This window comes from Macrosteles quadrilineatus, unplaced genomic scaffold (genome assembly GCF_028750875.1).
Source record: "Macrosteles quadrilineatus isolate MER2022 unplaced genomic scaffold, UCM_ALF_1.0 Scaffold_8__2_contigs__length_117827958, whole genome shotgun sequence".
Taxonomy (NCBI): domain Eukaryota; kingdom Metazoa; phylum Arthropoda; class Insecta; order Hemiptera; family Cicadellidae; genus Macrosteles; species Macrosteles quadrilineatus.
In genome coordinates this window covers 72,621,025-72,645,189 of record NW_026542601.1, presented here as the reverse complement: position 1 = coordinate 72,645,189, position 24,165 = coordinate 72,621,025, and the positions used below count along the sequence as shown (strand labels likewise).

Here is a 24,165-nt window from a genome sequence, read left to right as displayed (position 1 = left end):
TTTTGTGATCGCTGTTGCAGTAAAATTTATTGTAGGATTTATTTTTTATACTTATAAACAGTTGTTTATTGCTCAACAACAATTATTTGAATTAAAATCTGTTGTTAGTGAATTTCCCATAAACAGAGAATAAGCTATCACCGTAGGACTCATGGTAAGACCTGAACCCGGAACCAATCTACTTTTTTGTGTCTTTGTCTTCGGAGGCCAAAAACACCATCCGTTCAAATTCATATAAATAATTATATGTGTGTGTGTGTGTGTGTGTGTATGTTCGTTAGCACTATAACTCGAGTAATAATGATCCGATTTCAATGAAATTCATTACAAGCTTTTAAACCTACAAGCTCGCAAACCAGAATGATTGTACAATGAAAACGGGGTTTTATGGGGTAAAAATTGGTTTTAGTTATTTATGGTCCTCAAAACATAGAATTTATCAATTTATCTCCAACCATTTTTTAGAGAAGAAAACCCAAATTATTTGGTATGTTCAGGTATGTTGGTCCAATTGAAAGTTATGGGGAATTAAAAAAATTTGTAAATCTAAAATTCCCATGTAATTCTTATGGACAGTAAGTAAAGGTTTATTTTCTAGAGTTGTTAGCCTCTGGATTACGTTTCAATATTTATAATGGTTTAAGTACCTGCATTTAGTAATCCAAAATGCTGCTTGTGGCAACATAGTTTCGGTTCAGCTAGGAACCATCATCCGTACAATTAAAGTGTCATTATTTGCCCCCCGTATATGAAGGTTGTCATTAATAATAAAAGAACATAAAACACACACGAACACGCACATTCATAGATGAACATTTAACATTTAATAACAACCGAGTACTCATGGACACGAGACATTTGACGCGACCGGGCGGAAGTTGTGATCAATGTGCGTGTTCGTGTGTGTTTTAGTTACTTTTATTATCAATGACGACCTTCATATACGGATGTAAATAACGACACCATGTACAGCCTGAAGATGGTTCCTAGCTGAACCGATACTATAGTTGCCACAAGCAGCAGTTTGGATTACTGAATGCAGGTACTTAAACCATTATAAGTAAGTAAACTGTTGTAGTTGGTATGTATAAGGAATTTGATCAAATTCGGCAAATTGTTTTATTTCATTCTGAGCTATTAACACTTCACTAAAAACACCCCTTTTTACCTTCCCTGTAGCAGCAAACCTAAACCTAATGTTACTTAAAACGGGGAATAAATCTGATATGTTTAAGGAAATATTTAAGTGAAAATCCAATGAGGATGGAAATTGCCTAAGTCTCAGGTTTGTTGTGGCGGGAGTATAATTTTGATATTCGTTTCAGAATCCTCATGACATCAATGCTGGCCACCAGCCTTTGACCTTTGTAAAACATGCTCATAAGAGAAGGGTAATCTCTAAAAGGGTAAGTAAATTTATTCTTTGAATTTTATCTTAGGTACTTTGTTATGAAGGGCTTATTCTAATCTTATTAAAATATCAGGTAATTTTCTTTTAGAGAAATTTAAACCATTTTCAGCTTCAAAATTATGTTTTTTAATGAACAAACTGATTAAAACTGTCTAAAAATTAATGGTACATCTCAAAACTTAAGTATTCACACCAAAAAATATAAACATACAATTACATTTTTAAGGTTTTCAAAGAATTTCTCTGTTCTGTTAAGTGTTTTCTACATAAAAACAAGAGTAGATTTTTTACTAATATCTTGATAAAAAAAAACTATGGTAAAAATCAAGTGAAATTTGGTATTTACTTTGAAGTTTTCAACATTAGTAAAAATTGCAGAAATACAATAACACCACAATAACAAGACCCTTGATAACAAGCCATCCTTAAAAAATGTAATTTTCAAAAATACTTGTTCAAAATTAATAGTTAAAATTATTTTGCTAATAAAACTCATGTTCTTTTCATTACATTTATTTTTAAACCAATAAACCAGCTGATCAATATTAATATTAAATTATACCAAATCATTGTTCCAATGCATATTAAATCTTCATTCAGCCCACTATAACACACTATAATAAAAAAACTATTTAACATTTCTCCCAGGGGGGTTTCTCAGGTCATCAGCTTCACCAGTTTGGTTACAGGTCTCCTCCAGACTCCGGTGGCTGTTCGAACGTCCGCTACTCTAACTTGGCCATCTTGCCACCTCCACTATCCCCTTAGCGAAATGTCCTGGGGCTTGGTTTTCATCAGTTCCATCTTGCCAGATATTGCCAGTACAAATGTAGCCTCAACTTGATCTCCTTTTTCCACTCTGACGTAGGCCACTGAACAAAATCCTTTTTCACTCGCATCACAAAATATATGCAGCTGCAAGGAGCAGTTTGAAGTTAGGTTGTAGCAACGTTGTATTTTCAAGTTTTCTGACTCTTTCATATCTTTCATCCAGTTTTCCCACAACTTCTCTAATTCGGCTGGTATTACTTCATCCCATTGAATGTTTAACTTCCACAGGTTTTGTACAGGGATTTTTCCTTTCATCGTAATCGGAGTAATGAATCCCAATGGATCGTAAATAGACATCACAGCCTGCAGAACCTGTCGCTTCGTTGGTGACTCCTTTAATTGTACAATTTCATTCTTTACTTTAATGAAGTTCACTTTAAAGACAAGGACATCTTCATCAAAGTTCCAGTGCAGTCCGAGAACTCGTTCTGTATCTTCGGCTGTTAGTCCCACTTCTTCATTTGAGCAATTGCTTGACCGTTTTGACTTGGGCAGTGAACTAATTAGTACCTCTGAATTACTGATGACGTTCCTCAGTAATTCACGTCATCAACGTGAATTGTTGATGACGTTCCTCAAGTTGAATCCTCCTTTCTGGCAGATATTTACTACATCTTTTACCAAAGTTTCTGCTTCGTCAATAGTTTCTCTGCTGTCCAGATAGTCATCCATGTAAAACTGTTCTTGTATAGCATGCAAAGCTTCTTGGTTTTCTTTTCCATATTTTTCTGCATTTTTCCTCATGACATAGATGGCACTAGTAGGTGAGCACACCGCTCCAAAAATCATAGATGTCATACACCATTCTTCAAGGTTTCTATTTTCTCCTCTCCAGAGAAAGCGTAGTGTATCTTGATCTTCTGCGATTATTTTTATTCTCAGAAACATTTCTTCTATGTCTGCTGCAAACGCAATCTTGTGTTTTCTAAATTGAAACAGAATACCAATCAAACTGTTAAACAAGTTTGGCCCAGGAAGTAGATAACTGTTCAAGCTTTGGCCGTGAGATTTTGAAGCCGCGTCGAACACAAACCGGAACTTGTCTGGTTTCCTTGGGTTGATCACGGAAAAGTGAGGGAGATACCATGTCTTCTCACTTCTGTTGTTAGCTTTTTCTGGGCTCAGCTTCTCTGCGTAGTCCTTTTCAGCGTAGCTTAATATCTGTTTATGATATTGTTCGCTAAGTTTTGGATTTTCTTTAATTTTTTCATCGACATAGTTTAATCTTCGCCAATCAACAGACCGACTTTCAGGTAAGTGAGGATTGTCTTTTTTCCAAAGCAAACCAACTTGCCAACATCCATCTTCTTTCTGAGAACATGTATTTTCCAAAATTGTTTCTGCTCTCACTTCCTCTTCAGTCTTCTTACAGTTGTAATCTGAGCAATCAAAAAAGTCTGTATCGAAACTTCTTTTGACTATCGAATTAAGCTCTTCCATCTCTGAGCTTTTAAACATCACAAATTCCTTATTGACTCGAGTTTGGTAAATGTTTTTTCCAGTGGGGCCGTTAATTGTCCATCCCAACTTTGACTTCAGTGCAATAGGTGCATTGGTAGGCACGATCACAACTTGCAGAGGAACTGTCAGGTGGATGTGTTCATGTCCAATGAGAAGTCTTGGCCGACCACGTCTGAATACTTCCTCTGGGATGTCTTGTAGATGCGACCGGGTCTTTTCATTTTCTCCATGCTAATTGATTGTGTTGGTAGCTGCAACTCTCTCAATGTCCTCACATTGTCCAGTAATAACTCTTCTCCTGTTTCTCCAAGAACTGTCACTGATATGGTTTGAGACTGCTCTTCAGTGTAAACAGACCCATCTGTCCATGAAAACGATATAGGTTTTTCAGGACCTTCAATTCCAAGTTCTTCCGCCAAATCTTTTTCAATTATGGAAACGGTAGAACCATCATCAATAAGTGCATACGTGTCAATTTTCACTCCATTTCTTCCCACCAAAGTCACAGAGAGAACTCTTAAGAGAACCCTTGCTATCGTTTCCTCTTGGTACCCTACGTGCTCTGTTTGTACTTCAGTTGGTTCAGGATTTTTTGTGTTCTCATCTTCTTTCTTTGTGAGACAGTGCAACAGTTTGTGGTGAGAGTAGGTACAACCGTTCACTCCACAGGCAACCCTTTTACAGCACTTTGCTGCTCGGTGCTTCGTTTTCAGGCAATTGAAACACACACCGCAACTCTTGACTGTGTCCCATCTCTTGTTCACATCATATTCTAAGAACTGCTTGCAGTCTTCCAAACAATGTTCTTTTTTCTTACAGCAAAGACACATCCGCTGTCCAGGTCTTTTGTCACTTTCTTCTTGGATAAGCACGTAGTTTTTTTGGTTTGAATTCCCACTTGTTGCACTTTTGTAGTTCCCAGGTAAAGATGATGAACTAGGAGCACATATAGTTGCTGCATCTGCCATAGAAGAAAGCCACGTTGAAAAGGTGTCCAGGCCGACAGGATGATTTATTTGAGACTGTGGTGATGTGACGTGCATTCCCCAATTAATTTTCATGTTGGTGGATAGCTTATCAGTCAATTCTTCCATCAGTTGGGGGTTGAACAGATAGTGATCTTGCTTCCAAGGACTTCACTGTCACCACTAAGTTTCGCACCATGTTGCTGAAAGTCACCAAAGTGTCAGGCTTGTAATCTTTTGTGGGTGGGCGACTTCTCACACTTGCAATTAAGTTCTTAATTATGATTTCTGGTTTTCCGAAACGTTTTTCCAACAAATTTATAATTTCTTTTACGTTTTCGGGATATATCAATAGGGCTGAAATAATTTCCTTTGCTTTTCCGGACAGGGACTTCTGTAGTCTCTGAAGATTCTCTAGGTCCGTGTAATCATTCAAATCAGTCGAACGATTGTACTCAGCTATCCAAGCGGGCCATTGGTCAAGATCTCCGCTGAAGCTTGGAAGAGCAGATAAAATCCTAGCAGGCATCTTATCTCTAACCAATTTTTCTTTGTTAGTTAAACATCCATTATTTACCACTGCATTTCTATTTGATTCAAACTGATTGTCATTTAGATAACTTTGAGATTTAGGTTGCATATCTTGAGGGGAACACAAAACATCTCGAAGAATATGCTTCCTATCTTTTCCATTTAGCTCCAGTGTTTCAGTCTTTGCATCTCGAGGACCAGCACAATGTTCTTCTCGAGGCGAAAAACTAGACTGAAAATCCTGTCGCTGTATGATATCTTCCTCCTCAAAGTCTTCATCTCGTTCATGCCACAAGGCTCCAAACCAAATTTCTGATCAGATTTGTCAGTTTCCTTCACCTGCTTCCACTGTTCGACAGCATCCTTAGTCGATATTGGCTCTTGTAGAAGTGAATCGAGCGTCCGTCGTGATGACTTACTGCTATCTCTAGACGATCCCTTATTAAGAAGTGAAAGACGACCTTCGAGTAACCTCTTCTTGACTTCTATTTCTTTCAGCTTGGCCTCTTCTTGCACTTGAGCCAGTCTTCTGTCAGCCTCAGCCTTAGCCTTTTCAGCTAAAGCATTTGCTTGTGCAGAAGAAATTATTACAGCTGTCTCCTCTTCCTGTATCTTTATAAGCTCATCAACAACTTCTGTAACACTTCTATGTCTACTTTGACTCGAACTAGTTTTGTGAGATTTTGCTGTGTTAGGAACTGACTTACCACTTAATTTATCTTCACCATCTTGTTGTCTAACATTTTGGCTTTGGACCTTGTAACAATTCCTTTATTTGACATTTAGTTGATTCCCGGGTTTTCGGCACCAATGTTCAAAATTATTAGTTAAAATTATTTTGCTAATAAAACTCATGTTCTTTTCATTACATTTATTTTTAAACCAATAAACCAGCTGATCAATATTAATATTAAATTATACCAAATCATTGTTCCATTGCATATTAAATCTTCATTCAGCCCACTATAACACACTATAATAAAAAAAAAACTATTTAACAATACCTTTAATAAATCCATAATCACATGTTATTGCGAGCCTTGATAAGAAGTCAACCTTTATCATAAGAATAAGTCCTGATCTCCTAACATAAACAGTTCCACCATGCTGTAGCTTTTGTAGGGGTAACTTACTGGCTAAATCTTAGGTTTTTTATATACTAGTGGCTTGTAGGGACATAAGTCCCTAAAATGCTCAATAATATAAAACAAACTATTCTAATATTTAAACAAACAAAGAAATATATTATCTATGTGTCAGAATAGATATCCCTGTATATATGCCATATCTGTTGTGTAAAAAACAGTTTGTTGTTTGTCTTTGTTGATGTTATTTTCAATAAATCATTCGAATCACTACATAGATTTAACTCTGCTAAAGCAAGGCCACACTATAAAGGCAGCAAACATATAATTGGTTGTGAATAAATACTGGTTTATTAAGGTAGCTCGTTAATTATTTATTCAATGTGGTTATTTCTTGTTAAACACAAGTTTGAAAAGTTTCACAGTAAAATAATATATTTCCATATTCTATATAACGTACAGTAACTAAAAAGTCTTAATTATTATAGGTAACGTTATCCCTGGTTTTATATAGTACATTGCTGAACTTACTGGCAAATAAGTATAATCCAAATGTTAACATTGCGTACTGGCTTGATGATAAATCATGATCAGCTGTATGAAGTAAACAAAAATTAGCAGAAAATGGCTTCTAATGCTATTCTTATGGAGAACATTTTACGTTATATCTCGTTTTCTGGTAACTTTATGGAAATTCTGCTATTTTTCCCGAGTCCCTGGGGTCAAGACCTTTAATTTAAGACCCCTCCCACTTTTCTGTGACTTACCAGACGTCCAAAATTTTCTGGTAAAGATTTTGTCTTACAGAATTATATATAAGGATTTAGAATTCCTTATTTATTAGAAACCTTGACAATGTACCTGTCTGTGTATTACGTTTGTAATAACTTAAACAGATGTTATGTGCAATAAAGAATTGTCATTTGTCATTTGTCAAGTCTCATTTGATGATTCCTATGAGAGACGAGAGTTTTGGACCCAGCTGTTCCTGATCATTGGGCTTTAAATAAACTAATGTTCTGCCCGTTGTGTCACTTAATGTGCACAACATTTGTCTGCAACATAAATTGCTGTGTTTTTAAGTTATATAATACTGAACTAATAAGTAAACAATTGAAACAGAATTCAAAGGTTTGAACACCATCTCATATTATAAGAAAAACTAATACTCTGCACGAGTGAGTACTTCGACTATCTGCAGTACTATCCTCATAATTACTAATTAGTAATTAGACCAATTAGTATACACCAAGGCAAAAATGTGGTTCGGATTCCACTATAAACTGTAGGTCCCTTAGTTGCCATTAGCTGTATGGGCTATTAATTAACAGCTGTGTCTAAGGAATGTCGGCCTTAGTCACTAACAAGACTGCAAGATTGCGCCACTCATCCTACACTTATCTCCATTCATACTTGGCTTAAAATACCTACTTTGTATGGACGCCATTTAATAAGAAAGCACTTACTGTCACTTATTCTTTTGATGCAATATAGAAATCTATGGAAGAATCAAAAGGTTAAGTCAAGGAAAAGTAAACAGCCAAACCAAAGATTTACATATGCTAACGCAAAATAGATATTGCACCTTACGGTACAATTGTGCCAAGTCATTTTTGGATGGGGCCACCTTCTCGTAGTTGGGTGGTCCCTCAACAGAGGCGCTGTGTCAAGTCTCGATCTGCATTACCATTCAAGTTCGGGTGAGTTCGGTAATGTTCGCGTGCTCGGGATTAACTTGCCTGTACATTTAAAGACTATACTGAGGCCTGTACCATAGATAAAACATACGGTTAGTCTATGCCTGTACGCAACGCGCTCGCCGACCCGTCGTCATCGTATCTCTTGTTGAAAGCGCACAGCTATCATTAATGTACCATAACTTTATCTTTTTACTAAAATGACAGTTATTTAATTTAAAATTAAAGTGACCGCGTAACAAAGAGCTAAAGGATACTAAAGGTTTACTGATATAAACATGAATTTATAAACATCTTCAAAAATTGCATTCACAGTGATATAATAAGCTTACAATGTTATATTAGTTTTTCTGCATTGGATTTTAACGTACATTTAGAGAACTCTTAACAATTTAGAAATTTATAAATCTTGCAAGTTTTAATAATTAGTGACAATTTGCGAGTTCGTTGACTTTTCTGTTTTCGGAATTTTGACCCACAAAGTTTGCTTCCGGATTTCTAGACTCACGCAATATCTTGCTACTAACTCACGATGAGGAATGTATGGTTAGTCAACTACTACCTAACCATTCACTGGCTACTTGACCTTTTTAAACATAGCAATATACACATAGTAGTTTGTAGGAAGAACATTTATCTACAAAGATCGGCATTTGTTTTCAAACTAAGTATTATCTCGTCACATTATTGGTGTTTTTTAAGTGCCGTTTGCAACAGAGCTTTGAAGAAAATGTACAGCATAAGATATAAAATATAGATTTTAAATTTGGATTGTTTTATATAACAAATATTTCAACTGACGACTATATAAAATAAATTTAAAAACACATAGTTTTAACAACAGCGGAATGTTAATTGTACAAAAATTAAAGAGGTTATCTTTACCAGGTAAAAACGACATTTAGGTTGGAAATTGGAGGTCAGTCACACTCTCGCAATCACACGAAAGTGAACTAACCCGAGTGACCCGACATCCCAATTTACCGGTATGGCCTGTTTTAAACATTATATTAAACAATAGGTCGAATACTTTGTACCGGAAGCCTGTGACTACATTTTACAACAGCCATTCATGGTAAGTTCCTGAATCAACATTAAGGCATTGTATTGGCATAGTCAGGTTTGGATTGGAGCGCCCTGGAGCAGAAATTGCCTAACCACCCCTCTCCAAATTTGAACCCCATAAATATACAGGGTGATTGATATAAGTGTGCCAGCCGTTTTATTCGAAAACTATAAGAGATATCAAAAAAAGTTAAATGGTAAGTCCCTTGGATTTTTTATTATAAAAATTATAGTCAAGTCAAAAAAATTATTTTAGCCGCCATTTTTCCAATATGGCCGCCAAATTTGATTTTTTTTATAGAACACCCTGTATTTTATGATGTATTCTGGTAGAAAAAGTAATTTTAAGACGATTTTATTCTTGTGATTTTTTTCATGAACCTAACCGTTTCAAAGATAATAATGGTTAAAGTTTTGAAATTTCTGCATGAGAAAGAGTTTTGATAAAGGCCTAAGCAAGCATGCCAGCTGTTTTGTTCGAAAACCATTAAAAATTTCACAACTTAAACCATTATTATCTTTGAAACGGTTAGGTTTATGAAAAAAATCACAAGAATAAAATCGTCTTAAAATTACTTTTTCTACCAGAATACATCATAAAATACAGGGTGTTCCATAAGAAAAATCAAAGTTGGCGGCCATATTGGAAAAATGGCGGCTAAAATAATTTTTTTGACTTGACTATAACTTTTTTAATAAAAAATCCAAGGGACTTACCATTTAACTTTTTTTGATATCTCTTATAGTTTTCGAATAAAACGGCTGGCACACTTATCAATCACCCTGTATAGCCTAGGATACTTTATTTCCCTCTTAGTGGTCTTCGTTGATAAACACTACGTTCAACGTACGTCTATTTTCAATTTACAATAAATGACAAATTATTGCATAACAGTATGATGAAGGTACTTAATAATATATTTCGGAACTGTATCATAACTGTTATCATAAGGCAGACTCTAAAGATAATGAGACATTGATAGTAGAAATACTGGTGAATTTATCGCTATGTGATGAAGGGGCTGCCGCGAGACGGTGGTGATCGTCTGTAGAGGCAGTAATGAGTGCAGACTGCTGAGTGACAACTGATGTACATCCATAGTTTGTTAGTACATAACTAGTCATGTTGGTACAGCTTCCTTTTTACTTCTCATATTATTTATAAAGCAGTTAGGTTCAAAATGCAGTTCACACACTAAACGTGAATGTAAAGCAGTGTCGGGAAGGCCTTGCCGTTTTTTGATTGCCGTGTTTGCCATTTATCACATAGGCAGCTACACTCGTCTTAATACCTGGTATTGTTCCTGAAAATATCCACATCATAATACAATTGTAATTCACTACACATAATACTAACACTTCTTCACTATTGCTAATCCATCTTCTAACAAACCTCCTGTTACTTACATAAGCAAAAGCAAACAACCATAAATAAAGGTTAACCATAACAATAACAATAAACAACAACAAAAAATACGTAAATAACAGCTGGTCGTGTCGGCAATGAAGTCTTAGGTTGTGAAGACATTCGCTAGGCTTCGCATGGAAATTGATATCACAAAAATGGCTTGGCTGCAATATCTATTTTGCGTTAGCATATGTAATCTTTGGCCAAACTAAAACAAATCGAATACAACAGCTGATGTATCTTCAATATTTAAAATGTGATAAAATGCATCCCTTTAATTGAGGTTTCTGTCCTTATGGGAGGGTTTATCGAAAAACTGATATTTTCGGGGAAGTTTCACATTAAGACCTTTCATTCAGCTTATAGTTTTATCCTAGTTTTAAATATAGATGATCTTGACTAATAACACACAGCTGATCGTAATCAGTAACAAAGCTACACAGATCATCTCACTGCATTCTACACTCATCCTTCCCATATTTGGGTTAAAATACACACCTAGGTGGCGTCCCCATCTCAATTGATAATGATAATTGCAAAACGTTCTTTGAGGATGTATGTTTCTTACCCATTGCAGTACAACAGTGGTTTATTTAAAATTAACTTTACAACACATTACATTTTGTAACTATAAATCATTTTGTTGGTAAGATAGATACAGGTATAGTAAAAAAACTTGATTCAAAATGTATTATGTTTGATGTACTAATCTGTGTAGGAAGCGAAAAAACCAAAGAACACAAAGAGAAGAGTGAAGTTCAACAAGAAGGAGTTTGAAAAGAAGCTTCAACAGCAGGAAAAGGAAGAAAAAGAATCTGGTGTGGCTAAAGATGAATCAACAGTGGATACGTCAGAAGTTCTGTCTTCCTCAAATTCTTTGATTCCAGAGGTAAGTTTATACATTGATGCCTTTATGATATTATCTTGATTTTGATACCAAGATTACAATTCATTTAGGAGGAATAACCTTTATTTTTAATTGTGTTTCGATGCTATTTGCATTTTTAAAGTTGTTTTTTTTGGGAACGGTCCAAACCCTGGTCTTATGTCAACCTTTTGTTAGATAGTAACTCTGTTATGTAGATTCTATCACGGAAGGCCACATTTTATTTTTTAATAATTTTAAATAAGAAGGTTGTGTTGTATATTCAATTTACTACAATATACAGCAATCCAATTAAAGAGTTAATTATAAGCACATTGTAGTAAATACACTTTCCTTAATCTTAAGAATCGTTTGGAGTTCTCTATGCTGAATAAGACAGTAGATATGAAGGAAACTGAAGATATGAATACAAATTAACTGCTTATAGTAGTCCACAGATTACACTACATAGTTTTTCCTGATAATTAGTTTTCAGTATTAAAGTAGAGCCATCCTCTGCTAAAAATGTTTTTTTTATCCCTGTATGGATATATTTTGAAAATAATATCCATGTTTTGATCACGTGTGATGTCGCTGTCCCTTGTTCACGGGTTTATCGGCTAACTTTGCCTAGCAGTTGAGTTTCAATGTTAAGTGAGTTGAACAGCTGGTAGCAGTTACAGGGTAACTCGTGTTTACAGTTCTCAGATCTCTACATGCCCTGGAATCTCCCTCCGCGACCGACCAAGTCCAGGATGCCGAAAAAGGTGAGTTTATCAATACAAAACTAATAATTTTATTTTATAAGGCTTAACGGTTTTAGTGATGACATGCTTGATTGGTTTTTATAACAAAGGAGACATTCTGCTTCATCAATTAACTCCCTCTATGTCCTCTGACTCTTGTGTGTCTTCTACTTCGGCTTTGTCTCATGCCTTCAGCTGCTTCATCTTCCATAGTGGCAGCATCTTGTGTAACTTACTATAAAAATCTGATTATGCTATCTGGAAGTCTAGCTGAAGTAGCGTAACTTTTCCAGGCTACTTTATACCTTCTTAGTAGAGCACTACCGATAATTAATTGGATAATTATATGTTTAAAGCCGTTATTACCAATCATCAATCCGCCATCATCAATAGCCGTTACATCAATCATGTATCATTGGCAGAAAAAGACTATGTTTGAATTGGGAATGTGCTGGAATTTGTATTTGGAATTTTGGAAGGTGTACATAATTTGTAGATTATTAGATCATTTTATTTCTTCGTTAACTGTAAACATCTTTGACCTACTGGTTAGTCAAAGGAGATTTCAGGGTAAAATTTTGAATTTTTAGGATAACGGAAGTTATTTTAATTTTAGTTCCTCACTTGATTTCAGAAAAATAATACAAAACTCATGTTTAGACTGTCAGAGCAAAACTTTTGACCAGTGATTTTATTAACCTCAAAACTATGTAACTAAACCAAGTGTTTGTATCTTACTTAATTAGGTCATTATGACACTGAGGCACACATCGGTATTAGTTCACATTGGTAGAGTCGTATTAAATCATATAGACTAAAATAAAATAATAACTTTAAAGCTGTGATTTTACTAACAACTTACCTTTTAGTTTATGTTTAAATTTCTGTTATCAAAGTAAATTAAGGTGAATATGTATCGTCAGTTTAATTCATTTTTACTTTTTCAGTCGGAAGCCAAGTCTCACCCCTCTGAAATTTCAACTTGTGAAGACCCGACGGAAGAAATGTATGACCCGCCAAAACGATACGAAAAAGAAGTCATCTTTGAAGACTGATTTCTACTTAACAAAATATTTTGATACGTTTAATAACATAAGTTTTTAATTACAGTTTTTGTACTATTGCATCTGTGAAATAAAACTATGAAATACATGGTCTGTCCTTATTTTTGCAACTTATTTACTTACGATTTTTATTGACATTTTAATTCTCTACAATAGGATTGTAGTACTTTATGTTGATTGTATTTCAACATGAATTGTTTTACTTACCTGTTTTCTTATCAATTGTGTGTTAAATAATAAATGTATTGATGCAAAATTTTTAAATTCCTGAAAAACCAATCAAATATATTGTATTTCAGGAATAAAAAATATTCACAAGTAAAAAAAAAAAAAAATTATTTGCATAAAAATTGTGGGTCCATTACCACTGACTATTAGTAATTTATCTTTATTGTTAAGCCAGATCCACATTAATGTTTTCTACAAATTTTATTATTTATTTACTTGATGTAGTTCTTAACATTTGAACTTTTACATTACTGAGAACTAACTACATTTACATGGATTAGCTTTTGATAATATGAGACAAGATTTGAATATTTCTAAGATATTTCACCAAGTTTGATCTTTTACAGTCTGGAAAGGAACGAGGAGGGTCTTCATCTACTTATGAGTCATACTCTGAATCTTCAGATTCAGTAAGTACTCAAATCATAAAAGTAATCAATTAATTAGTACTATACCCAGTAGTATGTGTTTAAAACTGTATTTTCCAGCCGCTCAATATATTGATATGAAGTATTATTTTAACTAAAGTAACAGCCTTCTTTTTACTTTTAAACTTTTACCTGTTATTGTCTGTGATATTAGCTTATTAATCTAGTCTGACTGGGTTACTGTGTAACCCTATTTTACCATAATATGTGACTATGTCTATTGCAAGATTGTTTTGCTTAAGGACAATAAAGGATTTCTGATTTCTGATTTCTGAAGCTATACAATTAAAAGTATTTTTATTCTAATTTCAGTCTTATCTAACTTAATTTACAAATTGATGTAATTTCCACTTTCAATTTAAATGTATACAGAGCTGTATTGTTGACTCCCTTGTCTATTCAAATGATATTAGACTTTTTAATATAACTACTTGCCTATGTTAAGTATAAACTATTGGTAAATAGGAAAATAACTAATGATAAAAACAAGACTTGTTCTGTTATTCACAAAACATTTCACTACAATTTATTTTTATTTTTCAGGAAGACAAAAACGACATTGATGATGATGACGAAGATGATGATGACAGCTCTGACGATGATGATGAAGAAGAAGATGATGATAGCTCTGATACCTCTGAGGATAAAACTGAGGTTCTATAATAAGATAAGATTATGTACAATTTTGACAGAAATATTTAAACTTAAAATATAACAACATTCTACACTGACTTAAAAAAGAAGTTCAATCTCTGTAACTGGATTAAATGTATTGCCGTAGAAATGACTCTCTTCTCTTTTATATAGTTTATTCTGTGAAGGGATTATCTTATTCACAGTCTAGTCTTAGTAATTAAGTTATTGACTTGTCACATATTTCACCAGGTGCTGGAACCAACAGAAATATTTTGTGACCAATGAATGGTTTGAGTTAGAGTTTGAGTCTGACCTTTGACTTCACTACATACTAGAAGCTCACTATTTGAGGATTCCAAGTTGTTTTCAAAATATTAAGTCAATACTTTGAACATATTACATCAATACCAGTAATATATTTTCATTTTGAACACCTTGAATATCAACTTTTTACCTTTCATTGTTATAATATGATTATGTGTTACTCTTTCACAGTCCACTGAAGAGATTTCACTGACGTCAGAAGAAGAGAAGAAGTCAAAGGACGTCTCAATGTCAGCCATCCCTCACTCCGGGCCTGACTCCTCGCCTCCCGCTTCCTCAGATTCTACAGACGAGAGCAGCGGATCCAAGGCAATATCTGGCAGTTCCTCTGATGTAAGGAGTACCATCAAGTCTATAGATGATAAATTCAGTCACTTATTCTTTTCTGAGCTTTGCTTGAATGTCAAGTGATCCGCTTCACATTCTTCTATTCACTTAACATCCTTTTTCATTGATTGATGTATATTTATACTCTCAACAGTTTCTTATCACTGTTTTTATATGGCTCTCCTTTGTAGCATTTCTGTTATGAATACTTTAAAACCCTTTTGTTTTTACAAAACTAATCTTGTTAACCACAATACTCTTGTTCTAATTCTACTTAATACTTTCTGTGGTTTCCACTTGTAACCCGGTCTGTTCCAGTCCTCATCAAAATCATACGCAGAAGTTTCAGTCATTTGTAATCCCTCTTCATTGAGGTCTGTCATCTTCTTGTCTCTTTCTCGAGCTGATGGGTAATTTGTCTGGGTAGTTGAATGGTTATAATTCAATCAAAAGGTTTCCAGTTTTCTCATGAGAAACAGAAAATATAGCTTTTTGATTGCTCAAAACTGGAACCAGCTGTCCCTGATCACTGGGCTTCAAATAAACTATCGTGCCTAAAGAAACGGTTCATCTAAGCCAGTAAAAAAACAACACAGATAACCTCCCTCCATTCTACACTCATCTTGCATTCCTATTCAGTTTAAAATAAGCACCTTGGTGTGGCTCACTGTCTTAAAGTAATTATATTTTTATAATAATCACGATACTACAATTTTGTTTTAGATCTTCCAGAGAGTCTTCATCTTTCAGCTGTGTTTTTTTATTGTCTTGTTTGCTATTTGTTTAACCTATTCCCTAAATTTGTTTGGCCCAACTACAGCTATACTTATAATCTACTTGTCATCTTATATTCAAATATTGTTCACTTCTGGTGAAATAATTCTCAAATTAAAAAAATTAAATCTCTTTTAACAGTTTTGGAGTCTCTCGTTTGAGCCATCAAACAAAATTGGTCTTATGATAGTTTAATTAAGCCTAATCTAAGCTGAGTGTGAGAGGTTACGTTTTCCTTTTGAACTAACTTTCAGTCATTCTTTTCTTAGATAATGTTCCTAATCGTAACAATCCTCTGTAACCCTATAAATCAGGTATCGTTTAGATTGCATCCCTCCTCTCTACAAATTTGTGTAGATATGGTGGAGATCAAGTTTGTTCCTGGATTGTTACAAAGTTATTGTTTATTGTTTATGATAAATGTACCATACATTAATCTTAACTTAAAAAGAATCTAGATTTAATATGGATTAAATGTTGACCAATCCAAGTGTATTCCAGTATTCAGAGATTTCCTACACCATGAGCTCTAGTGCAGAAGATGCTTTTCCTGTGCAAGATTCTTCAGCGGATGAAACCAAAGAAAAGGAAGTAGATGTAAGTTGGGAAAGGTTTTGTCGGAATCCCAACAATCTTCTTTCATACTTCTATTTGTTGTTCTTCCAAGGAGGAATATGTCGTTTTGGCACTTGACCAATGCCATGGAGTAAGTCTATAGATACCTCTATTTATATGCATGAAATATTTGTCTTAACCGCTCAAAATACAATCAAAGCATTGTATTTCTACAGGTGTCCTACACCATGAGTTCTGACGCATCGGTGTATTCTTCCTCGGAAGAAAATTACGAAGGGAGCGGAAGTAAGAGTTTGGAGGAAGTAAGTTGGGATTCCTCAAAGTCTTAGATTTAAAGTTATTCTATGTGAAAGTTATTGTAGTATGCTAAAATAGACGAGCCTGCATAAAAAAGGTTGTATGGTTATGGTTATCACCTCTTACCTGTTGAATAAAATTTTTAACTTGAATCATCTATACTCATTTATCTTTGTACAATGTTTGGTCAAACATGATAGCAAAACGTTAATTTTCAGACTAATTGAGGTATTTTGCAACACCTACCAATAGACTTTTTTAATGCAGACTTTTGTGGCAGTATGGATTTTCATGATTGGTACTGAAATGGGTGATTTATTTTAGAAATAGAAGTATTTATGAAAATAATACCTTTTTTCTTTGAAACACCGTATACAATAGGTGATTTCTTTGGCTTTAATTTTTTTTTTTACATGTCATCTGATAATGATATTTTAGAAAAAAAGTGTTCTGCCAACCTGTTTTAAACCTTTTTTGTTGCATACACGCTGACATTTTGTATAAAAATATTATGCTGTATAATTATGTAAAATATTTGAAAATATGGCAAAAGTCATTGGCATTCAGGAGAAAACTAGAAGAAGAAGAAGAAGAAGAAGAAGAAGAAGTGTCAATGATTTTACTTTATCAATGAAGCCAGTGTTGCCACAATCTATGAGTGCAACAGTGAAATCAACCCTGCAACCGACAGAGCTCACCACCGAAGAGGTTAGTACAGAAATAGCTTGTCATGTAAATAGTCATGGTCATGGTGGAGAAATATGAGAGTTTGTAAATCAACATACAAGTCATTATGGTCAATTTGAAGTGTATAATTATTCACAATGAAATATGTTACATGTCTTGTTGTTAATCCATTGTTTATTTCACATGACTACTTATGAGGTTAATTGCTCCATTTAATATGATTGTTATAACTATTCAACAGAGAAAAACATTTAAATTCCTTGAAATTTGATAAGGGACAAATATAAAATATTATAATTACCATAAAAATTTTTACTAACATAATTTTACATAATAGGCCAAAAGAAACAAGGCCAATCCAGATACTGGAAAAATTATTTCATGGGCGAAAATGTAATATAAATAATTTACTCCTTTTTTTCTTGTTGAGATTTTGATTACTGTGCCAGTTATATTACCATTGACTTTTGGATACTGAAATAAACATCTCTTTTATATGGATCGACTATAGCCAAACGTACAGTAGTTTGAATGATCCTCTTTCAGAGTGTGTTGTAGTCTAAAATTCTATATCTGCCTTTAGTTCATTTTGCTGTGATAGTTAATTTGACATAAAGGATGCTATTGTTTAAAATGATTTCTCCTTTCAGTTTGACTTGGTTTCTAAATTGACAGATTCCACAGAAATCAGTATCTTACATTAGGGCACCCTGTAGGTGGCACAATCCAACCAAGCTCAGTTTCATTTAACAACTAGCTACAACATTAACGTTAGAACGGAATGTCTAGTTCTATTAATTGTATGAACAAGTAAGGATTTTTTCAATGTCCATTTGTACAATGTTGAATTATTTAATTTGACAGTAGCTGTTGACAATTTCTCCAAACCTCAGAGTTTTGACTGAGTTTGTTGTGTGCTTACGGCCAGTACGAGTGCAGTATTTACCGCATGCCTGACTCACCCGAGGACAGCCACGAGCCTCTGATGTGGGCGACGACTCCATGGCCGGACTTTGACGATGATGACTCGGAAGTACATTACATCCCTAGCGAGAGTAAGGTGTGTTCACTTTTGGTAGTGTTGTACAAAGAGGCTGATTGAAATTGAGAAAAGATTATAGATAAATCATTAATTAAATTTTTTTATAAAGCTTAAAAAAATACTTATAAGTTTCTAGATTGAATATATTTCAAACTGGTACACGTTTCTTTTCCATTGTAAAAAATGTGCCATACTGATTATACATTTGATTTGAATAGCTTACAATCAGTTCTATCATGCTATTCATAGTGAAATTAAAATTGTATTTAAAATTTCTTATTCCCTTCTGAATGGTCTGCTTTAGCTGTGGACAACACGAGAAACTGAGGATTCAAAGCCGCATATTGAAGATGTGAGTAAATCTTATTATTGAAACCTTTTTAATATTTTATGTTCTCCTAATTATTTTATTTGTAGCTAACCCTTTTTAATTTTAAAGACAAATTACCGTATAAGTTAGGTTTTAAAAATTAGGGTGGCCAGCTGTACTTTCACACTGAAGTTTGGATAAACATTATATTGATTCTCAATAGGCAGTGGCACTGTAATAACTCATTTTTAATTCAAAATTTTCAATTTTTCATTTTCTAAATTTTATCAGTTTCTGGGAGTTTATGTCGATAGGGTAAAACACACAGGTGTAAAAACAATTCAATGCTCAGAGAGCTAGCAACACTGGTAAAAAACACTTTTTAAAATGTGGTTTCTTATGATTTTTGCTAAGTGGTGATTGTTTTTTAGAAACTAAAATAAATCTAAGCTGAAAGGAAGAAGATGCCATGATGGCTACAAAGCTGATACAGGAGAAAGGTTCTGGCAAAGTGAGCATCAGAGACAGCTAATGTAAAAACAATTCTTTACTGTTTAATTGCCAGTACGGTTGGCCAACCAAGCACAAGAGACAGTTAGTCCCATTGTAAATACTCTTAACTTAGCTAAATTGAAGAGAGCACATTTCTTCACGTTTCTTATACCAATATATCAAAATCTATACTATTATAAAGAAGAGGTGGTGTCTGTGTGTGTGTGTGTTTGTATGAGCTAATCTCAAAAACTACTGAACCTATTGGGCTCAAATTGCACACACATGAAGCTACAGTTCCGAGGATACATATAGAACCATTCCCGCTTCGATATTGACCTCGGGCTCTGCCCCGTGGGCTTTCAAAAATCGGAGGTGAGAGATTTCAAAGTAAATTTTGATTGATGGTATCCATGACAACAAAGAACAAACCTACAAAGTTTAAAAATGTAAACAAGCAGTACTAACTGTCAAATTAATTTTGATTTCACAATTCCATACAGCTGGTTCAAACATTCATTTAAATACTGCATGAATATTAGAACAGAGAGGGTAAGGATCATATTTAAAATAATGATGTCACTATCCTGAATGTAAACATTATTTAACATTACTTAAATGGAGCTGTCAAACCATACGCTAATGTCACTTTATACTTACATGCCAACCCCGTACGAAGGACGGGTACTCTGCTAGTATATAATATGATAGTAGAAAATATACAGTTTTGAATGTTATTACTCTTAAAAAGTAGTATTTTTTCCACACTAAATAAGTTGTAACTATCGCAAATGGTCCCTAATTATGTTTTTATCCTCATATTGATAATCATATCACCACTATCTAACAACAAATAAACATTTATCTTGCCAATGTTTCTGTTGTTTTAAATAACATGTAGGAAGTACAAGTTGTGTATAATGATAGATACAGTTCTTTTGTATCCACCACAACCACATACAGGTAGGTTGATATATTTTAAATCTAATTAATTAAATTTTTATGTGTCCCCAATTTTTTCAGGAACTTTATGACATGTTTAACAAGTTCACTGTTGGGAGATTGGATAGTTTAAAGCAGGTCAGTGAGGTGAGGTAAAGTGGCAAATTTAAAACAGTTACATAATCTTAGTTTTTACGTCCTTAATTCTGAAAATAAAGTTGTTGCAATTTGACTGAGAACTGGTGTCAAACAAGAGACTAAACATGGCCTAACTTGCGTGAACTTATAAGCTTCTTTAGAAATTGGCATATTGTGGTAAACAGACCTAACATTAAATATCCCCGCCGCAGCAAACCTGCAGGCTAAGCAGATTTCCATTTGCCTGATTGGATTTATTCTAAAATATCTTCTTAAAAATATCACTTTTATTCCCTATTTAAATAGAATTTTTAACGAGTACTTAGGTTTGCTGCAGCAGGGAGGGTAAAAATTGTTTTTGTGTGTGAAATGTTAATAGTTTAGTATGAAATGAATACATTTTCCAAAATTTATCATAATATGTTCATAAACAAGCAAATTACAACCGTTTACTTATTCCCCATAAAAATAATATGGGAATTTGAAATTTAAAATTTTTTGGAATTTTCTTTGTAACCATTAGGCGCATAATTGTCTATTGTCTATTGTTGTCTTTTGGCAAACTTATAAGGAAATATCTATTGAGGGGTTTTGTTTATAAATGATTAATCATTGTACGTCAGTAGGTACTAAAGAAATTAATTTACCAAGTTTGATCAAAATATATCAATAAACAAGCTAACTAAAACATTTTACAATACTCTCCATAAGAATACCATGGGAATTTTATATTTACAATTTTTTAGAATTTTCTCCGTTAATAATAACTGTAAAAAAACACTTTGATATAGGTAGCTTATTTTAAGCTCTTTAAAAAGGTCTAGAGAGAAATTGGGAAATTTGGTGTTTTGAGGGTCAAAAATGAAAAAGTGAGAAGTGCCCCCCCCCCCCCCCTCTAGGAGTCACCAAGTTTCAGATGTTTAATAATTTTGTATCAAAGTATTACAGTTTTAGGTTCTAAAAACCTTTAGAAGATCAAACATATATTTAATATGCAATTACACTTAAACTGTGACCATGGATGTTTTGTAATTGCAATATCACAATTTGTTTGTTTATCTATACTTTTATTCATAAATATGCATAATAATATTTTTCAGGGGAAGTTGTCTGTACTCCAAACTCAGCTGTCCGGATTGGTGAGATATTGCTGCACTAGTCAGTTGTTTAAACTAGTCAATCAATCATATTAAATAATAATATTTTAATACAGCCTTTTATTATAAAATAGTTTTTAATTGAACAGGTTTAGTCTAAGTTTTAGTTTTTACTATTTTACAAAATATAGTCGTTTTAAGTTAGTAAGTAGGCCATGAATCTTATAAATATCCCTACTGCCACAAAAAGGACTAAGTTCAGAAAAAAATAGTCATCATTAAATTTTTGTTATTTTGACACTGTCAATGTATTTTTTCACAGGGTTCTGCATCTAACGAAAAGGCTAAGACAAAGTCAGAGAAGAAGGCGAAAATTAAAGCAGCTCATAAGACGAAAAAGGGCAAGAGGGTAAAACTTGGTAAAAAGAGTAGTAAAAACAGAATCAATGTCAATGATAATAATTTGAAACTGCATCCTTTGAGTGATGAAAAAGAACACTCTTTGAACAAAAAAACTGCAGAAGACCATTCATTACGGTTGGAAATGACTACTGGTAATGTATTGTACATGGAGAAAGATGAACATCTCAAAGAGAAAAGTAAACAGCTGTCAGATAGAGAAGTTCACTTCCAAGTCACCACTGAAAGAGTGTTAAACTTACACAATGCAGCTAAGAAAGAAGAACCCTATAGAAGTGCTGCAGGATCGAACCCTTCATCAAGTAGAAGGAAAGGTATGCTGTCAACTAGCAGTTCAGCTAAAAATAATACTTACGTTTAGGTTTGAAGCAGCAGTTGCAGTTTTATTACTTTTTATTAATCTATTTAATGGCCAGTAAAAGTCTATACTGAAGAACTCTTTTTATTGCCAAGGAGTGAACGACTTTCACAGCTTTGTACTGAGACTTTAAACAAATGGACTTGCTTGATTAAGCAAGGTGATTAGGCTTCAGTTTTTATAAAAACCATGATACAAACATAGTTTTGGAGTACAAGCCTTTCCCCTTTCCCATGGTTAAATAGGACTAGATCCTGAACTAAATCACTAAATGTTAGTTTACCTGTTTGGACTTTAAACAAATAGAAGCATGTCTACGGACACTATGTATATCTGAGTTGGTGGCTCAGTCTTTAACGTGAAAGACTAAAAATCCATAGCAGCGAAGTCAAGAGTTTGGATCCTAGTACCAACAAAAATTGACTAATCATGAAGGCATATCATTAAACTTTTAATGTTTTTCAGTTTCAACCAACGGTGGATCATTAGCCTCTAAAGAGAGACCTGCCATGGAACTATTGAAAGTGAAGCCAGCCGATCCCAACAGGAAGTCTGATCTTGAACAAGAGTTGATTAAGGATTACCCAGAGAACGGAACAGTGGAGATCACAAACTGGGCAGGAACGTTTGCTCCAATACACGGAGAGCCGTATGTTGCTCCTCTTCATCATCAGGTAAGTTAAGCGTGGCCATTGATAATCAAGACAGATTCAAACTTGGGAACTCGGTGGGTTAGTCAAAACAGTTATACTTTCTTTATACAGCAAATCATCTATCAGTCACATGAACATAATTTACTTTGAACAATGTGTTAGACGTTATTTTGAAATACTTAGTTTTCAAGAATTTTTTGCAATGAAAAACTTTACTTTTTTTGGTTAAAGGAAACATCACAATGCAACAAAAAACAAACACGAGAAAGTATTCTTCCTTCCATCCAACGTTTGTCAGCTGAAAAAAATGCATTGGAAAAATTATTCTGCTGAATGTATACTTAATTATTATTGTAACCATACTGAGTGAATCAGTGGATGGCACTGTTTTTACTGAATTAAATCATCACATTGCAATGTCTTTTCAGCCTGATGAGTTTTGGGACGCCATTTACACTTCAAAGGACCCCGACCTACCTACACCGCCCGGTGCTGATGTCAGTGAAGAGGCAACAGTAAAACCTCTCAAAGGTCCAGAGATCAGCATGCGCCGGCTTGCCACCATGGTAACCTGTAGTTGTAGTTTATGTGTGTGAGTTTGTGTATATGAGTTGTTAAAACTTTAAAGTTTTCCATTCGTTCATCTTAGTCTTTTATTGACGGTTTCTTTGGCTGATTTTCCAGACTTTATGATTTTTTCAGTTTTCACTATACCTACTTCAACAAAATCTCCCCAATAGTAGTACAGTTTTGGAGGATTTTTTCAGTTTTCTGGGTTTTCACTTTGTAAACAAAATCATCTTCTAGTTCCTAAAACTCTGGCGTTTTTTGAATAGTAATGTTATCTCTCTGTTTTTTTGTGTTGTAGTTGGGTTCTGTTGTGAGTATATTCAGTAGCTTCCTCCTTCCAGCATTTCTAAAATTTCCGCAACGTGTTGTTCAGAATAGGATCGGAAGAAACAGTCGGGTAGGTTTACTAAAATCAAAATGGTCATCAATTTCTATAAGCGCAGATCCACTGTCGTTTAGTGCATATCAATATACATGTTTTTAAGTTTTCAAAAGCATTTCACAAATTTTTCCTGGTTGGTATCGTTACACTTTATAACTTTTTTCTTCATAATCACAAGCGTTATCACCTCAATTACAACTTCAAATGAGATTTTCTTGAATGCTGTATCTGTATCCAGACACATTGATCAGGTTTTGACATTGATTGTTTGTTTCTAAACTCTTATGTGTTCCAGTATAAATTAGTGGTTCTAACCAAAGTTGTATTAAAACAATTTCCAGAGAAATTCTGTACT

At 34.0% G+C, this 24,165-nt stretch overlaps 1 protein-coding gene across 1 annotated transcript; it reads left to right on the top strand.

Annotated features, from left to right (window-relative positions):
* Positions 1–964: 964 nt before the first annotated feature.
* On the top strand, positions 965–24,057 carry LOC129000471 (dentin sialophosphoprotein-like). The gene is made up of 12 exons (XM_054427434.1): positions 965–982; positions 1,326–1,406; positions 11,173–11,343; positions 13,705–13,767; positions 14,329–14,439; positions 14,917–15,078; positions 16,638–16,724; positions 21,750–22,161; positions 22,671–22,879; positions 23,287–23,424; positions 23,727–23,825; positions 24,049–24,057. Exons 1-12 carry the CDS (start codon positions 965–967, stop codon positions 24,055–24,057), a joined length of 1,560 nt encoding a protein of 519 aa, XP_054283409.1.
* The last annotated feature ends 108 nt before the right edge of the window (positions 24,058–24,165 follow it).

Excerpts from the sequence above, each read along its gene's own strand:
- LOC129000471 (XM_054427434.1), top strand. Across the intron at positions 1,407-11,172 it reads GAAGGGTAATCTCTAAAAGG|GAAGCGAAAAAACCAAAGAA; the intron begins GTAAGTAAATTT and ends TAATCTGTGTAG. Across the intron at positions 15,079-16,637 it reads TATCTGGCAGTTCCTCTGAT|GTGTCCTACACCATGAGTTC; the intron begins GTAAGGAGTACC and ends GTATTTCTACAG.